At 33.5% G+C, this 17,051-nt stretch overlaps 1 protein-coding gene across 1 annotated transcript in view; it reads left to right on the forward strand.

Moving 5' to 3' along the window:
• Positions 1 to 17,051, forward strand: part of LOC127707256 (tyrosine-protein phosphatase 10D-like) — a 74,808-nt gene that overhangs the window by 6,141 nt on the left and 51,616 nt on the right. The window contains exons 2-6 of the mRNA XM_052211802.1: positions 6,430 to 6,573; positions 7,490 to 7,627; positions 12,765 to 12,917; positions 13,341 to 13,493; positions 15,984 to 16,277. Of these exons, the coding sequence (XP_052067762.1) occupies positions 12,839 to 12,917; positions 13,341 to 13,493; positions 15,984 to 16,277 (526 nt within the window). The 5' untranslated portion in view covers positions 6,430 to 6,573; positions 7,490 to 7,627; positions 12,765 to 12,838. The remainder of the gene's footprint in view (positions 1 to 6,429; positions 6,574 to 7,489; positions 7,628 to 12,764; positions 12,918 to 13,340; positions 13,494 to 15,983; positions 16,278 to 17,051) is intronic.

The raw sequence follows: 17,051 nt of genomic DNA on the forward strand, positions 1-17,051 counted from the left end.
CATGTTAAATTAAATTATTAATGCACTTATCTGAAAATATCGGCATCGGATTCATCTTGATCCTCCATAAATCAGCGTAATCAGATTTTGATGACGTATTTACCAGTACACTAACGTCGAGGTGACAATCTCGCCCCATATTATATCGGCCAGAAGTTGATCTGTCTCCGTAACGGTATTATAAAAATAAATCAAGGGTATCGCATAAAAATATTTATTACTGGCCAGTTTTTAAATATAAGAAAAAAAAAGTTTATTTAATCGGCACAGGGTGCATGCGGATGAACTAGTGGCCGCATTATCTAGGACAGTATTTTCTAGGGTCGGATTGTTCAGTACAATTACAAAAAAAAAACACGTGGTCATGACTTTTTTTACATTTTACATAAGTTGAGAAACCAACGTTTTACGATGTCGATCATTAGCCTATCATTGATATATGCCGGACGACAAATAATAGAAACGCACTTATGTGAACTTGGAAAAAATCATAAACGCCCCAGCGTGTCTGGCAAAACAGCCATTGACATTTCTCGGACACCCTGCCATTTTTATCGCGAAAATCTCTGCATTTTTCTGACTTAGAAATACTGTCAAACTGAAAATTAAGTGACCCATTAAGTGATTGGCTTCACCTGACAGCTTTGGTGTCATACACATTGTTAATAAACACCAATAACCTTTGCTTTATGTTATAAATAATTGTGTATTTTAAAAATGTTTGACAAAGAAGGAAGGCGTCCCGGAAAAAAGAAATAGCCTTGCCATACGTCATAATTATTTGAACTACTAACATGGCTGTAAATGGATAAAAACCATATTTGTTAAAACAATCATGCTAATTGAATAGATATATATGCGTTTTCAGATTCAGCACTCAACAACTTCCTGTGTACCAAACACTTACGTATTTTTGCAAACAAAATTCTGTTTTATGTTTTCCCGTTTCAACTAGAATGGGATCCCGGCTTCAGACAGTTATCCCAAATGGGATCCCAGTTTCAGATATTTATCCCGTTTCAACTAGAATGGGATCCCGGCTTCAGACACATATCCCGAATGGGATCCCAGTTTCAGATATTTATCCCGAATGGGATCCCGTCTTCAGATGCCCATCCCGGCTTATCCCGCCAATTTCACCGAGATTTCATTGGGATCCCGATGGATCCCGATTTCATTTTCTCTTGGGATATATTTAGAATCACATCAGAGAGGGAATTCCGCGTTTTTGTTAAAATGCTAGAGTGATTCCGAATACAACTTCTATTTATCGAGCAGGTTAAAAGTTTATTTATACTTTATACTGTTATGGGGAACTCTTGTACCTTATCGTACTACTCAATAACATTCGGAACATTTGATGCAGGGAATCAGATTTAGAGTTGTTGCCCATACAAATACCTCTGTCAATTGAGAATCAAAATACGACAACATGACGAGCAAAATTGATCCGTTCTGTCGATAGACGACGATTTATATTATAAGTGCTGGCACATTAAAAAGAGAAATGTTTGAGGAAACGAGTCATGCCCACTGACCCAGAGGAAATTAAATATTTAATGAATTAATTTAGAATTGGGATTCCTTCTAGAATTCACGTAAGAAAATAGATGATCAGGTATGAAGTGAGATACCTTCTCTCTATATAATATATCAGTAACCGCTGTCGATAGTGAATAGCAAATACAAGTAATTTCTAGTATATCTATGTTCATATTATACAGTAAAACGCAAAAACAATTGAAATTAATGGAAAACAAAAAAATCACTGATTTTGGAAAAAAGGGGAGGGCTAAAAAAAAATTGTCCTGTCCCCAAGTACCTATGGAAACTACATACCACTTGTTGCTCATTGTTGATCAAATGTTTTTAAAAAGTCAAATTCCTTTAGCATGTTGTAACATTTTAAGTATCCGGTTGTAGTAAGAAAAGCATGACGGGTTCAAACAAAGATTTTTAAAGCAAAGAAAACTGTGTGCCTTACAATCAGCATGACTTTGTCAAATGACAATATGAATACTAAATATCCAGAGTGAAAATGAGGCGTAGATCCTTTAATTCAGTCACAAACCCACTTTGTCCGAGTGTGCAGTTTTTCCAAGAATCAAGCAAATGTAGAGCAAATTTAAAACACAATTACATTGTTCATGTATAAATATATACACTTGTATCAGAGATTGGCTATTTTTTATACGACCACAACATTTTTGGGGTTCGTATAATGCTATGATGTCGTCGTCGTCTGCGTTGTTGTCCAAAGACACATTTGGTTTCTGGACAATAACTTTAGTTTAAGTGAATGGATCTGTATATAATTTTACAAGAAGGTTCAATACCACAAAAGGAAGGTTGGGATTGATTGTGGGGGTTATGGTACCAACAGTTTAGAAATTAGGGGCCAAAAAGGGGCCAAAAACAAGCATTTTTATATGCCTGTTTACATTTCGTATTATGATATACCGTTGACCATCTGTCCGTTCGTCCGTCCGTCCGTCTGTCCGTCCGTCCGTCGTCAACATGTCGGACATTAACTCAAAAACGCTTAAACCATTATGCATGAAACTTTATTGAATTGTTTATATCTATTGACGTGAGCTCCCTTATGTTTTTTATAAATTTCAGATTGACTGTTTCCGAGTTTTGGGGGTTTTATTCATTAAAAAAGGGGGGATTTTCCAGTTTTCCAACAATAACTCAAGAATGCTTTCACCAACTTGCAAGAAATTTTGGTGAATTGTTTGTATCTGTTGATGTAAGCTCCCTTTAGAATTTTATAAATTTTAGATTTTACATTTCTGAGTTATAGGGTTTTATTCATTAAAAAAGGGGGGATTTTCCAGTTTTTCGACAATAACTCAAAAATGCTTTCATCAGTTCTCATGAAACTTTGGTGAATTATTTATAGCTATTGATGTAATCTCCCTATTGATTTTCATAAATTTCAAATATGACATTGAGAAGAAATTGAACTTTATTTTTTTATAGTCTGACAACAGATTTACTTAGTATTGCGCAACAGCACAGTGTATTGCACAACAGCAAGAAATCTTTAATTGAATATAAATTCAATTCATATAACCAATTTCAAGTTCTTTGACTACATTTATTCAGAAAGCTTTAATATGTCAAGTATTTAATTACAATCCAAATTCAGACCTGTATCAAGCTTGAATATTGTGTCCATTTTTGCCCCAACTGTTCAGGGTTTGACCTCTGCGGGCGTATCCAGCTGCGCTTAGCGAAAGCAGTTTATTGATAATGTTAAGTTTATGTGATACATGAACTTGAAGTTAAACTTTATTGTTAGGACAATCAACGTAAAATCAATCACAGTCAGTAAAACAGGCAAGACATTTCAACGTGTGCACTCTTGTCTTTTCTTAGGTTGTGAATTATGTTATTTTTTAAGGTATTAACAAATAAAGACATATGACCTTTTGATACTATTTGTAATGCTTTTTTGTTATTTAATGTTTACTTATTTAGGGTTATATCTTATCTCTCTATTTTTAATATATACCAGCTTTCATAAGTGATTGGTATGACTATAAATTTTCACTTCTGTTTTCGTACCATGAACAACAAAATTATTTATTTTGCAAAGAATATTTCCGTTCTCCATTTAAACTGTATACCTTACAACAAAATTATTTTCATTTACCTGTGTACATTATTCTATTTGGCGGCTTTTTGTTCAAATTTATTGTTGTTTTTCTGAAATTGTTTAACATCCCACAGGGGTATACTACTGTTGCCTTTATTTATTCACCCCTTATTTTATTGATTTTGTATTTACATTGTGTCATAGATCAAATTTATTCGTTCAGTGTATGTTCACTTGTGTTAATATGTCTTTTGATTGAGTTAAGCCATTTCAATTGATAATTTATAGTCTGTCTTTCTATGTTGTGATGTTACACTACTGTTTCAGATAAGGGTGAAGGTTGGTACCTATCAAAACGTTTAAACCTGCTGTATTTGTTTGCACCTGTCCTTAGTCAGGAATCTGATGTTCAGTAGTTTTCGTTTGTTGATGTGGTTCATAAGTGTTTCTAGTTTCTCGTTTTTTGATTCGGCCATGCTGGATCTATGCGATCACTCTGTTTTTGTAGATGGTGCAGAATACTAAGTTGAAGACATGTCATGAAACTAATTATGTGTTTTTATGAGTTGCAGAAACTTTCTACACCATTTTAATCATCAATTGCCAACTTTTGACATGTTATTTGCCCTTAAATTAAGAAAAGATTGGTCGAACAACCCTTTTATTTTAGATATACACTTGCATATATGTATACCTTTGTAAATCAAAATTTATAATGATTTAATATTTATGAATTAATTTGAAAAAGTATTTTTACATCAATTGAATCAGTTGATAACAATTTTGAAAGTATTATATTATTATCTTATGCTTGTGTAAGTTTTTGTTCTATGAAATTTTGGTTAATATTATCTAAGTTGATTCCCACACTTTTTTGAAATGGTATTACTCTAATTTTTTCCATAGGCAATTTTAAGTAAGAGTCAGTATTGTTGTAAACTGTCATGATTTTCAAATAATTACACTCAAAGGTGTAAGTATTAATTGGAAACAACCCCAGTCTTAATTCACCACATTTAATATCTCCTGGCCTGTTACATAATTAAATAGGCACAATTTATTACACACCTAACTGAATACACACATTCTTGACCTCAATAGTAAACCTACAAATGTATTATTTATTTTAATCTACACTACATTAAAATATTCTGTTAATTTTGCTAGCTAGCTGAATGTTTAATCAGAGGTGGATTTTTTTTTCAAAGAAAAGACGAAAAATGTAAAAATATGTATAAAAAATGCAAGCAAATTTTATTTCACTTGTAAAATCATTGTCATTATCATCTGACATAAGTCAATAATCAAGATCTAATTAATTAGTTACAATTATCAGAAATTTGGTTGAAACAATAAACAAAATTGCATTACTCTTACCTGAGCATTTTCTGCAATAAAATTTATTTGTTTGTTCTGCATTTAACAGTAATTGGAAATATCTCAGCATTAGGTATTCGTACATTTAAATTTGAATACAGGAAATGTATTTTTTCTTAATGAAGAATGAACACCAATTTAGATAAAAATTAGTTATTATTTTTTTCATTTTTGTTGTTGAGAAAGTGCATTTCCAAGACCTCTTTCTGGAAATTATTAAGCCAGTTATTATTAATGGCATATAAAAAAATATATTACTTGTTTAAACGATTTCCCTTTCCATTCATGTCAATACCATTAAATTGCAAATATTTATAAAAAAAAAAAAAATCTGACAGAGTCTAAAATTGAAATATCAATATATATATCATTATTTGCATCAATATTGCGAAATTCCCTACCTGTGGGCAATAACATAGAAATTTAACAGTAAGATTGGAAATGAAAAGAGAAAAAAATATTGAAAAAATATGGTCAGAAAGAATATCAGACTAGCTATGAATATGGCTGGATCACAACATCGACAATGCTTTGATTATATAGATTAGAGCGTTGGTTTTCCCGTTTGAATGGTTTTACAATCGTCATTTTTGGGGCCCTTTATAGCTTGCTGTTTGGTGTGAGCCAAGGCTCCGTGTTGAAGACCGTACTTTGACCTATAATGGTTTACTTTTACAAATTGTGACTTGGATGGAGAGTTGTCTCATTGGCACTCATACCACATCTTCTTATATCTATTTACAACCTCGTTATTCTGATTGTAAATATTTTTCACTTATAACAAGAATATAGTTCATATTCTGAACCAGGTGATAGTAATTGTTATAAATACAAATATTGCTTTTTTTTATGGCCCCGCCGCAAAGTGGTGCATGGGAGCCATATAGTTTTACCCTTATTCGTCATTCCGTCATTCCATCATTCCACAACAAACACTTATACAGACTTTTTTTTCTAAACGTCAAGTTTACATTTGGTTCAGCTCTGCTAATTCTTTGCCAAAATTACAGGCTTTGGACTTTGAAAATTCTGAGAAAATTCTCAAATTTCCACTCCTACAAATGGCTTCAATCTTTTTTTGCAAGCGAGCCTTTTGTGTCGTTACAACACATCTAGCTTTAATTTGGTGCATTCCAATGGCTTTTCTTGAAATTTTGTAGAGAAATTACAATTTTGTCTTTTTTCATGCCAAACTATATAGTCAATGTTTACCAAAATTGGCAGGAATTATGTAGCTAAGGCTTTTTCTGTCACCTTGTTTCCACTGTTTGCAAGGAGTAATGAAGAAGTGAATCTTTCCCCCAATATGCTGGGCTAATATCTGTTGCAAGATTATGAAAAAAATGTTGACATGTTTTTTTTAAATGATACAAGGTGGGTGATATCGTCAAGCTTTGTGCAATGTTTAGTTTATTGTTATGATAAAATCTTCTTATTTTAATATGCAGAGGTGGAGTTGGAAGATGTATGTACTGCTAATAGACCTGAGAATCAGTGTGAGGATGAGAATGCCGAATGTAAAGAAAGTAATGGTCTGAAGTGTTTATGTAAAGATTCATTTTACAAAGACAAAGATGGAGTATGTACAAAAAGTAAGATATATTGTTATTTTTAGATCTATATCATCACGATGATTGTAATACATCATTTTCTGAAGCACTATTAAATAGAGAATATCATATGGCTTTTTCAATATCACATCCGTATCAACTCGAGACACCAATATAATCCCAAGAGCTCTGCTCGAGGGATTATATTGGTTGAGCGTTGATATGGTGTGTGATATTGAAAAAGCCATATCATATACACTTTATTATATACATACACCAAGCAGATGTTTTTTATGTGACATGACGTCATACAGATTAAATGTTTGAAATGACATCATACAGATTAGGGGTTTGATAAAGCCTTTGCAACAATGACTGAAATCGATGATGTGACGTCATACAGATTAAAGGTGTGATAAAGCCTTTGCAACCGTGCTGATATTGATATCATCAGGGGTGGCTGATACAGCACACTTGCCAATGATTGCATTACACATACAATTTATCTGTATTTACTACTAAGTATATAATAAAGATAAATATTGAGCTAGGTATTGTATCGAGTATGCATAAGTAGAGTAAAGATCATTTATACACTATTAAACATGTTTAATTTGTAAGTTACCTTTACAAACTTTCTGACCTGTTGTTGAAATCATTGATATAATTTTTATCTGCAAATTATTATGACACATGAATTAACAACCTTAGAGAGTAAGTTTTCTGGATTAGAGGTTATATCATCACTAAAAAATCAATGTTTGCATCACAGCCAAATGACTTTCATTGTTTTTTTCGAAGTATTGGCATTTTGTAAATATTTTTTGAAGCCCGATAGAAGGCTTTGGAGGGACCAATAATTTGTAAAAACAACACTAGATCTGGTGGTATCAATTGGATTTTGATTTTTTAATTAGTATTTTAAGATATATTTTTGATATCAACAATTCCTTTTCAGAGGTAACTCTGAATGCCACTTGTAGTGCCGGTCAGCCATCAGATCAATGTTCAGATTCGAAGGCAGAATGTACTTCATCTTTGAAATGTTATTGTCAAAGTGGATATTTTGAAAACAGTGGAAATGTTTGTACTGAAAGTAAGTTTTAACAGGCAGCCATGCTTATGCACCATGGTAAACTACTTGATCAAATAACAAAATTTTGCCCCACCCACTTTAAGTCCACCATCTCCACAAAGTGTATTAAATGTCTTCAAATAAATTGAAGTTTTTTATGTGCCACCTATAATAGTGGAGAGACCTTATGTTTTCCAGTCTGATTGTCTGTCAACATTAATCTGTTTGTCCTATTTCAGGTTACAGTTTTAGTTTAAGGAAAGTTCATGGTCAAATCAACTTGAAACTGAGTATATAGATGTTCATTATACATATGAAGTGTTCTATTCAATACTTATAAGGGGACCGCCTTGGCAGAGTGATCTAAGTAGTTCAACTATTGTATTACTAGCCTGTCAACACCTAGGTTGTAAGTTCAAATCCCACACAGGGCAGGTGCACTTAACTCCAATCTAATTTCCAATTTTGTGTGATCTATCGTTGTTAACTTTTCCAAAAATCTCTTTTTTGAAACTACTGGGCCAAATTTAGCCAAACTTGCTTCCGATGACCCATGGCCAGCCTGCCAACCAAAATGGTTGACATCCCTAAAAATAGAACATATGGGAAAAATGCAAGTTTCGTCTATTATTTTGAAACCCATTATAAATAGAGAACATCTGACATGAGCTAAAACTTTCAAAATGTTAAGCTCTACCAATTGTTTAATATATATGTTAAAACTGTCTGACAACTTCGTTGACTTATTGCCCTGAAATGACAAATTTTGACTAATTCTTTTTTATTTTTGCCTTTTATCTTGAAAACAATTGTAGATAGATGGAAACTATACTTTGCCAAGTTGATCTGCAAGAAAAGTTTTGCAAATAAGTCTACATTGTCAAAATCACCAGTCAACTGATTATTACAGTGTTTGCCCTTTCATGACTATTTTTACTAATTTTTGGGGTTTTTGCTTTTTATCCTAAACTAGAGGCTCCAAGGAGCCTGTGTCGCTCAAATGATATTTTTATTTACAATTGATGCATGAAATAATGCAACCATTATACTTTTGCTCTAGTTTCAGAGATACAAGTCAAAAACTGCATTTTTCCTGTATGTTCTATTTTTAGCCATGCCTGCAATGTTGGTTGGCAGGCAGGGTCATCAGACACATTTTAAAAACTAAATACCCTAATGCTTATTTGTGGCCAAGTTTGGTTCAATTTGTCTCAGTTGTTTCAGGTGAAGACTTTTGTAAAAGATTACAAATAATTACGAAAGGTGTTAAATTTGACTTTAAAGGGCAATAAATCCTTATGGGGTCAATTGACCATTTTGGTCATGTTGACTTATTTGTAGATCTTACTTTGCTGAACATTATTGCTGTTTACAAATTATTATACGACCGCAAAAAAATTTTGCGTTCGTATATTGGTATGACGTTGTTGTCATCGTCGTCGTCCAAAGACACATTGGTTTTCGCACTCTTACTTTAGTTTAAGTTAATGGATCTCTATGAAATTTTACCATAAGGTTCAATACCACAAAAGGAAGGTTGGGATTGATTTTGGGGGTTATGGTACCAACAGTTAAGGAATTAGGGGCCAAAAAGGGGCCAAAAATAAGCATTTTTGTAACTTCCAGACATAACTTGTGTGTTAGTGTATGGATCTCTCTGACATTGTACCACAAGGTTCCATATCACAAAGGGAATGCTTGGATTGATTTTTGGGGTAATTGCCTCAAAATTTTAGGAATAAGGGGCCAAAAAAGGGGCAAAAACAAGCATTTTTCTAGTTTCATGACAATAACTTGTGTGTAAGTCTATGGATCATTCTGAAATTGTACTACAAGGTTCCATATCACAAAGGAAAAGCTGGAATTGAGTTTGGGGGTAATTGCCCAAAACATTTAGGAATAAGGGGCCAAAAATAAGCGTTTTTCTAGTTTCCAGACAATGACTTGTGTTCAAGTGTATGGATCTCTCTGAAATTGTACTGCAAGGTTCCATATCACAAAGGGAATGCTTGGATTGATTATGGGGGTAATTGCCTCAAAATTTTAGGAATTAGGGGCCAAAAAGGGGGGAAAAACGCATTTTTCTAGTTTCATGATAATTACTTGTGTGTAGGTCTATGGATCTTTCTGAAATTGTACTACAAGGTTCCATATCACAAAGGGAAATCTGGGTTTGAGTTTGGGGGTAATTGCCCTAATTGTTTAGGAATTTGGGGCAAAAAAGGGGCCAAAAAACAAGCATTTTTCTAGTTTCCAGACAATAACTTGTGTTCAAGTAGTGTATGGATCTCTCTAAAGATTGTACTGCAAGGTATCATACCACAAAGGGAAGGCTGGGATTGAGTTTGGGGATGATGAATCATAAGGGGGTTCAAAAAATTTGGGGGGGGGGGATTTTTTTTCCTTTTTTGTTCTTTCAAATTTTCCATTTTAAATTGGTATTTCTGAAATATATATAAAAGCAAATAATAATGATATGGTTTGAATAGGTAAATTAAAAAATTTTAAGTTCTAAGACCACATTCATTCTGTGTCAGAAACCTATGCTGTGTCAAATATTTAGTCACAATCCAAATTCAGTGCTGTATCAAGCTAGAATGTTGTGTCCATACTTGCCCCAACTGTTCAGGGTTCGACTTCTGCGGTCGTATCAAGCTGCGCCCAGCGGAGCATTTTATCTGTATCTATAATAATATTCAAAATAATAACCAAAAACAACAAAATTTCCTTAAAATTACTAATTCAGGGGCAGCATACTAACAACAGTTTGTCTGATTGTCTGAAAATTTCAGGACAGTTATATCTTAACCTGATGAACATTTTTAACTACATCAAATTTGCTCTAAATGCTTTTGTTTCAGAGATATAAAGCCAAAAACTGCATTTTACCTCTTTGTTCTATTTTTAGCTATGTTTGCCATGTTGGTTGGCAGGTGGGTTCATTGGACAAATTTTTTAAACTTAATACCCTAATAATGATTGTGAACAAGTTTGGTTAAATTTGTCTCAGTAGTTTCAGAGAAGAAGATTTTTGTAAGATTACAAAAATTTACAAAAAATTGTTAAAAATTTACTTTAAAGGATAATAACTCCTTAAGGGGTCAATTGACCATTTTGGTCATGTTGACTTATTTGTAGATCTTACTTTGCTGAACATTATTGCTGCTTACAGTTTATCTCTATCTATAATAATATTCAAGATAATAACCAAAAACTGCCAAATTCCTTAAAATTACCAATTCAGGGGCAGCAACCCAACAACGGGTTGTCTGATTTGTCTGAAAATTTCAGGACAGATAGATCTTGACCTGATCAACATTTTAACCCAGTCAGATTTGCTCTAAATGCTTTGATTTCAGAGATATAAGCCAAAATCTGCATTTTACCCCTATGTTCTATTTTTAGCCATGGTGGCCATCTTGGTTGGTTGGCTGGGTCATGGGACACATTTTTTAAACTAGATACCCCTATGATGATTGTGGCCAAGTTTGGTTAAATTTGGCCCAGTAGTTTCAGAGGAGAAGATTTTTGTAAAAGTTAACGAGGACGGATAGCGACGACGACGGACGCCAAGTGATGAGAAAAGCTCACTTGGCCCTTTGGGCCATGTGAGGTAAAAATATAATAGATAGATAGAAATTTAATTAAGCAAAAATTATAATGCAGACAAAATCTACAATTAAGACAATATAGAGGAAGTTGTCCGATGACTCCTTATTGGAGTTATTGCCCTTTAATGATGATTTTTGTCTAACTTGACCGAGTCAAAAAGAGAGACATAGGTATGCGGTTTCCGGCAGCGGCAGCGTCAACAATGTATTAGTTTGTGATTGAACTAGTTTATGGTGAACCACTAGTGGTAGGTCAATGATATTTGGTATGCAGTTGTATTAGGATTGGCACATCTCATTACCGTGGAGATTATTTGGCCCCGTCCCCTCAGTCATGGTCTATTGACTTTGAAACTTTGCTTCTTTCACATGTATTAGTTTGTGATTAGGTTGGTTTATGGGGAACCACTAGTGGTAGGTCAATGATATTTGGTATGCAGTTGTATTAGCATTGGCACATCATTTTACCATGGAGATATTTGACACCGCCCCGTCAGTTATGGTTTTTTGACTTTGAAATTTTGCTTAGTTTACATGTACATGTATTAGTTTGTGTTTAGGTTTCTTTAAAAGGAACTACTTATAATAAGTCAATGGTATTTGGTATGCAGTTGTATTCACATTGACACATCTCATTTCCATGGAGATTGTTTAGACATGTACCTTCAGTCATGGTTCATTGACAATATTTGCAAAACTTACATGTTAAAGTGTTGCTATTGTAATTTCCAAATGTGCATTATCGAAATTACAAAAAAGCAAGACATATCCCAGTTTATTACCATTTTGTTTTGTTTTGCCTCAAATGATAAAAAAACAGACACTTTAAATCACAAATATTATTGGGAAGGCAAGATCTACTAACAAGTCAAATTTTGCCGATATAGCAAGTAGACAGTCACTCTTTATAGAAGTTATTGCCCTTGAGCAAAAACTAAAGAAGATAGAGAGAAACTAAACAGACTAAATTAAATGATCAGTATTATATACAAGATCAGCAAAACAGATGTTTGTCATGGGATCGATCCCACCCCCCATTCCTAACCTGGGACAGTGGTGTAACAGGACAACATAAGAACGAACTATAAAAATCAGTTGAAAAAGGTTTTACTCATCAGATGGATACAAATAGAAATACATATAACAAAAACACATGGACGTGATAGGGTACTAAGTATTGTACATCCCAACAACAAAAAGACACTCAGTAAAGATCATAGAGTACTCGCTTATTCTGACAGCTAGTTCAAATTAAAGCCAATGATAACCACTTGTGATAGATCAATGATTTTTTTCTGTAATGAAGTAGCATTACTTTTATAACATCTTAGTTTGTAAACCATTGTATTAATTAGCAATGTTTTTGTGCACCAGAAAGACTTTTTCTGAATGTTCTGCTCACAGAGGAGACATATCTTGCTACCAGCATTTTATTTTATACAGGCAATTCTTTCAAATATGAACAATTTTGTGTGGTATATGTTTTTGTTTGAATTGATAACAAAGATTTGTGTTTGTACTATTTTATTGTTTATATATGATTACAGAGGTTGTATTGAATGCTGTCTGTAACACAGGACAGTCAAACTACCAGTGTGAAGATGTTAATTCTGAATGCAAAATGGAAACTGGAACATCAGATACTAAATGTCTGTGTAAAAATGATTTTTATGCCAACACGACAAATGTTTGTGTAACAAGTAGGTATTTAGTATAAACTTTGAATCATAAATAAGTTTGATATACTATAATGCCCTACAGGAGGTAATTCTTAGGGAGACATTTGATATAATCCATATGTTGACTGCTATCACACTTTCTGTATGAGTATAATTAGATCAATGAATTTGAGACTTTTTTGTCTCACCTGTAAATATTGTCATGAAAGTGAGATTCAAGGCGTACTGTTTCCTGTGTCAACATCAATGAAATTTAACATTTGTCATGGTTTGTTTTACGTAACATATAGAAGAATGATCTTGTTAAGAGAGATCGTTTTGATATTTCACCATTCAGAGAGTCTAGAATATTCAATGTCTACTATTTTGACAATGGTTTTGCGAAATTTTAAATGATAAAAAAACAATCAACAATTGTACATGCCATCTCGTTTTGTTTTATAGAAAGTGCACTTGGAGAGGTCTGTAGTAATGGCCAGCCAGTTAACCAATGTTCTGTAGCAGATTCAGAATGTATAGTAGAAGCAGAAAACAGTTTAGTGTACAAATGCTTTTGTAAGGCAACCTTTTACAGAGATGTTCAGACATGCAAAGATTGTAAGTTAGCTTTTGTTTATTTTAAAAGAGATTTCAAACTTTAACACCCGCAGAAATGCACCAGTCAATGTTTACATCAAAATTAGAAATGGCAATAATCACTATTATTTATATTTTGTTTTTTGTCAAGCCTGTGACCTTTTGAGATAGTGATCTGGTGGCGGTGGCGGCATCATATACTAACTACTTAAAAGCTTAATATTTCAGAAGGTAATAGACCTGAATGATTCATAAATTGTGTATAGATACCTTATGTTATGAAGATTCTGTCTATCATATGTTCATTGTCCTTGACCTCATTTTCATGGTTCAATAACTACTTGAAAAAAAGTTGAGACTTTTTGTAATTTAAGTTTCTCTCTTATTGTCAGTAATAGGATACTTGCATTTGGTATGTGCGTAACTTTCAATGTCCTCATGTCTGTCAAACATTTTCACTTGACCTTGACCTCATTTCTTGGATCTGTGAACAAGATTAAGTTTTTGTAGTCAAGTCCATATCTCTGATACTATAAGCAATAGGTCTACTATATTTTGTGTAAGGTGTACATTTGTCATCTCACCTTACCTCATTTTCATGATTCAGTGGTTCAAGTTAGGTTTTTTATACGAAAGCAAAAAAAATTTGCGGTGGTATTTTGGTATGACGTTGGCGGCGTCGTCGTCGTCGTCCGAAGACACATTGGTTTTCGCACTATAACTTTAGTTTAACTCAATGGATCTCTATGAAATTTTACCATAAGGTTCAATACCACAAAAGGAAGGTTGGGATTGATTTTGGGGGTTATGGTACCAACAGTTAAGGAATTAAAGGCCAAAAAGGGGCCAAAAATAAGCATTTTTGTAACTTCCAGACATAACATGTGTGTTAGTGTATGGATCTCTCTGACATTGTACCACAAGGTTCCATATCACAAAGGGAATGTTGGGATTGATTTTGGGGGTAATTGCCTCAAAATTATAGGAATAAGGGGCAAAAAAAGGGTAAAAAAAAGCATTTTTCTAGTTTCATGATAATAACTAGTGTTTAAGTCTATGGATGTTTCTGAAATTGTACTACAAGGTTCCATATCACAAAGGGAAAGCTGGAATTGAGTTTGGGGGTAATTGCCCAAAATGTTTAGGAATAAGGGGCCAAAAATAAGCATTTTTCTAGTTTCCAGACAATAACTTGTGTTCAAGTGTATGGATCTCTCTGAAATTGTACTGCAAGGTACCATACCACAAAGAGAAGGCTGGGATTGATTTTGGGGGTAATTGCCTCAAAATTTTAGGAATTGAGGGCCAGAAAGGGGGAAAAAACAAGCATTTTTCTAGTTTCAGGACAATAACTTGTGTGTAAGTGTATGGATCTTTATGAAATTGTACTACAAGGTTCCATATCACAAAGGGAAAGCTGGGTTTGCGTATGGGGGTAATTGCCCTAAATGTTTAGGAATTTAGGGCCAAAAAGGGGCCTAAAAACAAGCATTTTTCTAGTTTCCAGACAATAACTAGTGTTCAAGTGTATGGATCTCTCTGAAATTGTACTGCAAGGTACCATACCACAAAGGGAAGGCTGGGATAGAGTTTTGGGTGATGAATCATAAGGGGGTTAAACAAATTTGGGGGAGGGATTTTTTTTTTTCTTTAAAATTTTCCATTTTAAATTGGTTATTTCTGATTTATATATAAAAGCAAATAATAATGATGTGGTTTGAATAGGTAAATTAAAAAAATTTTAAGTTCTTAGACCACATTCATTCTGTGTCAGAAACCTATGCTGTGTCAAATATTTAATCACAATCCAAATTCAGTGCTGTATCAAGCTTGAATGTTGTGTCCATACTTGCCCCAACTGTTCAGGGTTCGACCTATGCCGTCGTATCAAACTGCGCCCAGCGGAGCATTTTATCTGTTTTAGTTTGTTTTTCTAATACTGTATGCTATAGGTCAACTATATTTTGTGTATGGCAATTTTTTATGATGTTCATATCAGTCTGCCAGGTTTAATTTCACCTAGATTTCAGTTTGTTGTTCATTGCTCAATATATTTGTGCTTTGGTCTGTTTATGTTTTACTATAAGCAAATTTGTCAACTGTATTTGGTGTAAGAAATGATGGGAAGGTGTATATATAACTGTCTAGCAGTTATCATCTGACCCTAACCTCCTTTTCATAGATCATTGGTCAATATTAAGTTCTCCAGGTTAAGTTTGTTTTATGCCGGTTACGTACTAAATCTTGTCATTTCCGCAATAAACCCTGTCATACCTTAAGAATCTATATCACTAATGTTGACAAAAAAAACCTTTCCTACATGACCCTTGGTAGATACGTACACCATTTTGTATCTGTATTGGACCCGTATCTGACTTATGAAACTGCATTTTCAGGATCATCCGTGATATTTAATCCATAGGGGAACCGGCAAGGTAATCTGTGAATGTGAGACCTAGAAACTAAGATCATCCATGTAAAAATTTTTTAAAATTTGTTCTTTTTTTTCAGTGACTGGGCTGCAAGTACAAAATTTAGAAGTTCCAAGGGACACAACTGGAGAGGTTTACTTTAAGATCACATGGACTATACCTAATACTGTTGCCTTCATTAACAAATATCAAATTAAAATAACTGTAAACAGTGGAACTGCAGAAAATCTTATTAATATTGATAAGACTGAGAATCAGTATAATATGACCAACAGACAGCCAGGTCATACTTATATAGTTGAGGTCATATCGGTAGAGACTGCTAGTCGACCTGGGGCTCAGACTACTAGTGTTGTCCTACAAGCTGGTACAAGTAAGTACAAATCAATATTTAAAACAAATTGATACAGCAATCAATTGCAGCTAGTATGTTTTAAACTTTATACCAGAATGGCACTTCAAAGTCTCAGAATAAATTTCAATATATCTGGATACTACATAATTCTCATAATGCATAACATTTGGTCATCTCAACTTTCATTTTAAGCAAGAATGATTGGCTAAGCCAAATTAATGACTATTTTATGCTACTTGCCGTGAGGGATCATATCAATTCAATTGACATGATGTTAGATATATCTTGATAAAGTCCATGCAAAAAATTTAGTACCCTTGATTGACATACAGTACTTTAAAATCAGAAAATAATGCATGCATTTATTATTGCGATTTTTTAAAGCAGGCATAAACACGAATTTTTTATATTATACCCCCGCATTAAAGAAGTGGGGGTATTATTAGTTACATAGTGTGCTAGTGACCTAATACGGTATATATGGGGTCAGTAAATTCCATATGGGGTGAGAGCGAAGCTCGAATCCCGATATGGAATTAACTGACCCCATATATATACCGTATTACGTCACTAGCACACTATGTAGCGAATTTATCTTACCAACTATCTTAATGTGTAATATTTAGACTAGTGACCTATCAAAATGAGCAAGTTTTCAATACCATTAGCATTAAGAAACTACTTCCATTGATCCTACAGAAACATATTCCAACAATAACAACTTGTTAGCTTTAAATGTGTTTTATGAATTTATTTCAATCTTCATCATCAATTTCTTTGTCTGTTGAAACC

This window comes from Mytilus californianus, unplaced genomic scaffold (genome assembly GCF_021869535.1).
Source record: "Mytilus californianus isolate M0D057914Y unplaced genomic scaffold, xbMytCali1.0.p SCAF_60, whole genome shotgun sequence".
Lineage (NCBI taxonomy): Eukaryota > Metazoa > Mollusca > Bivalvia > Mytilida > Mytilidae > Mytilus > Mytilus californianus.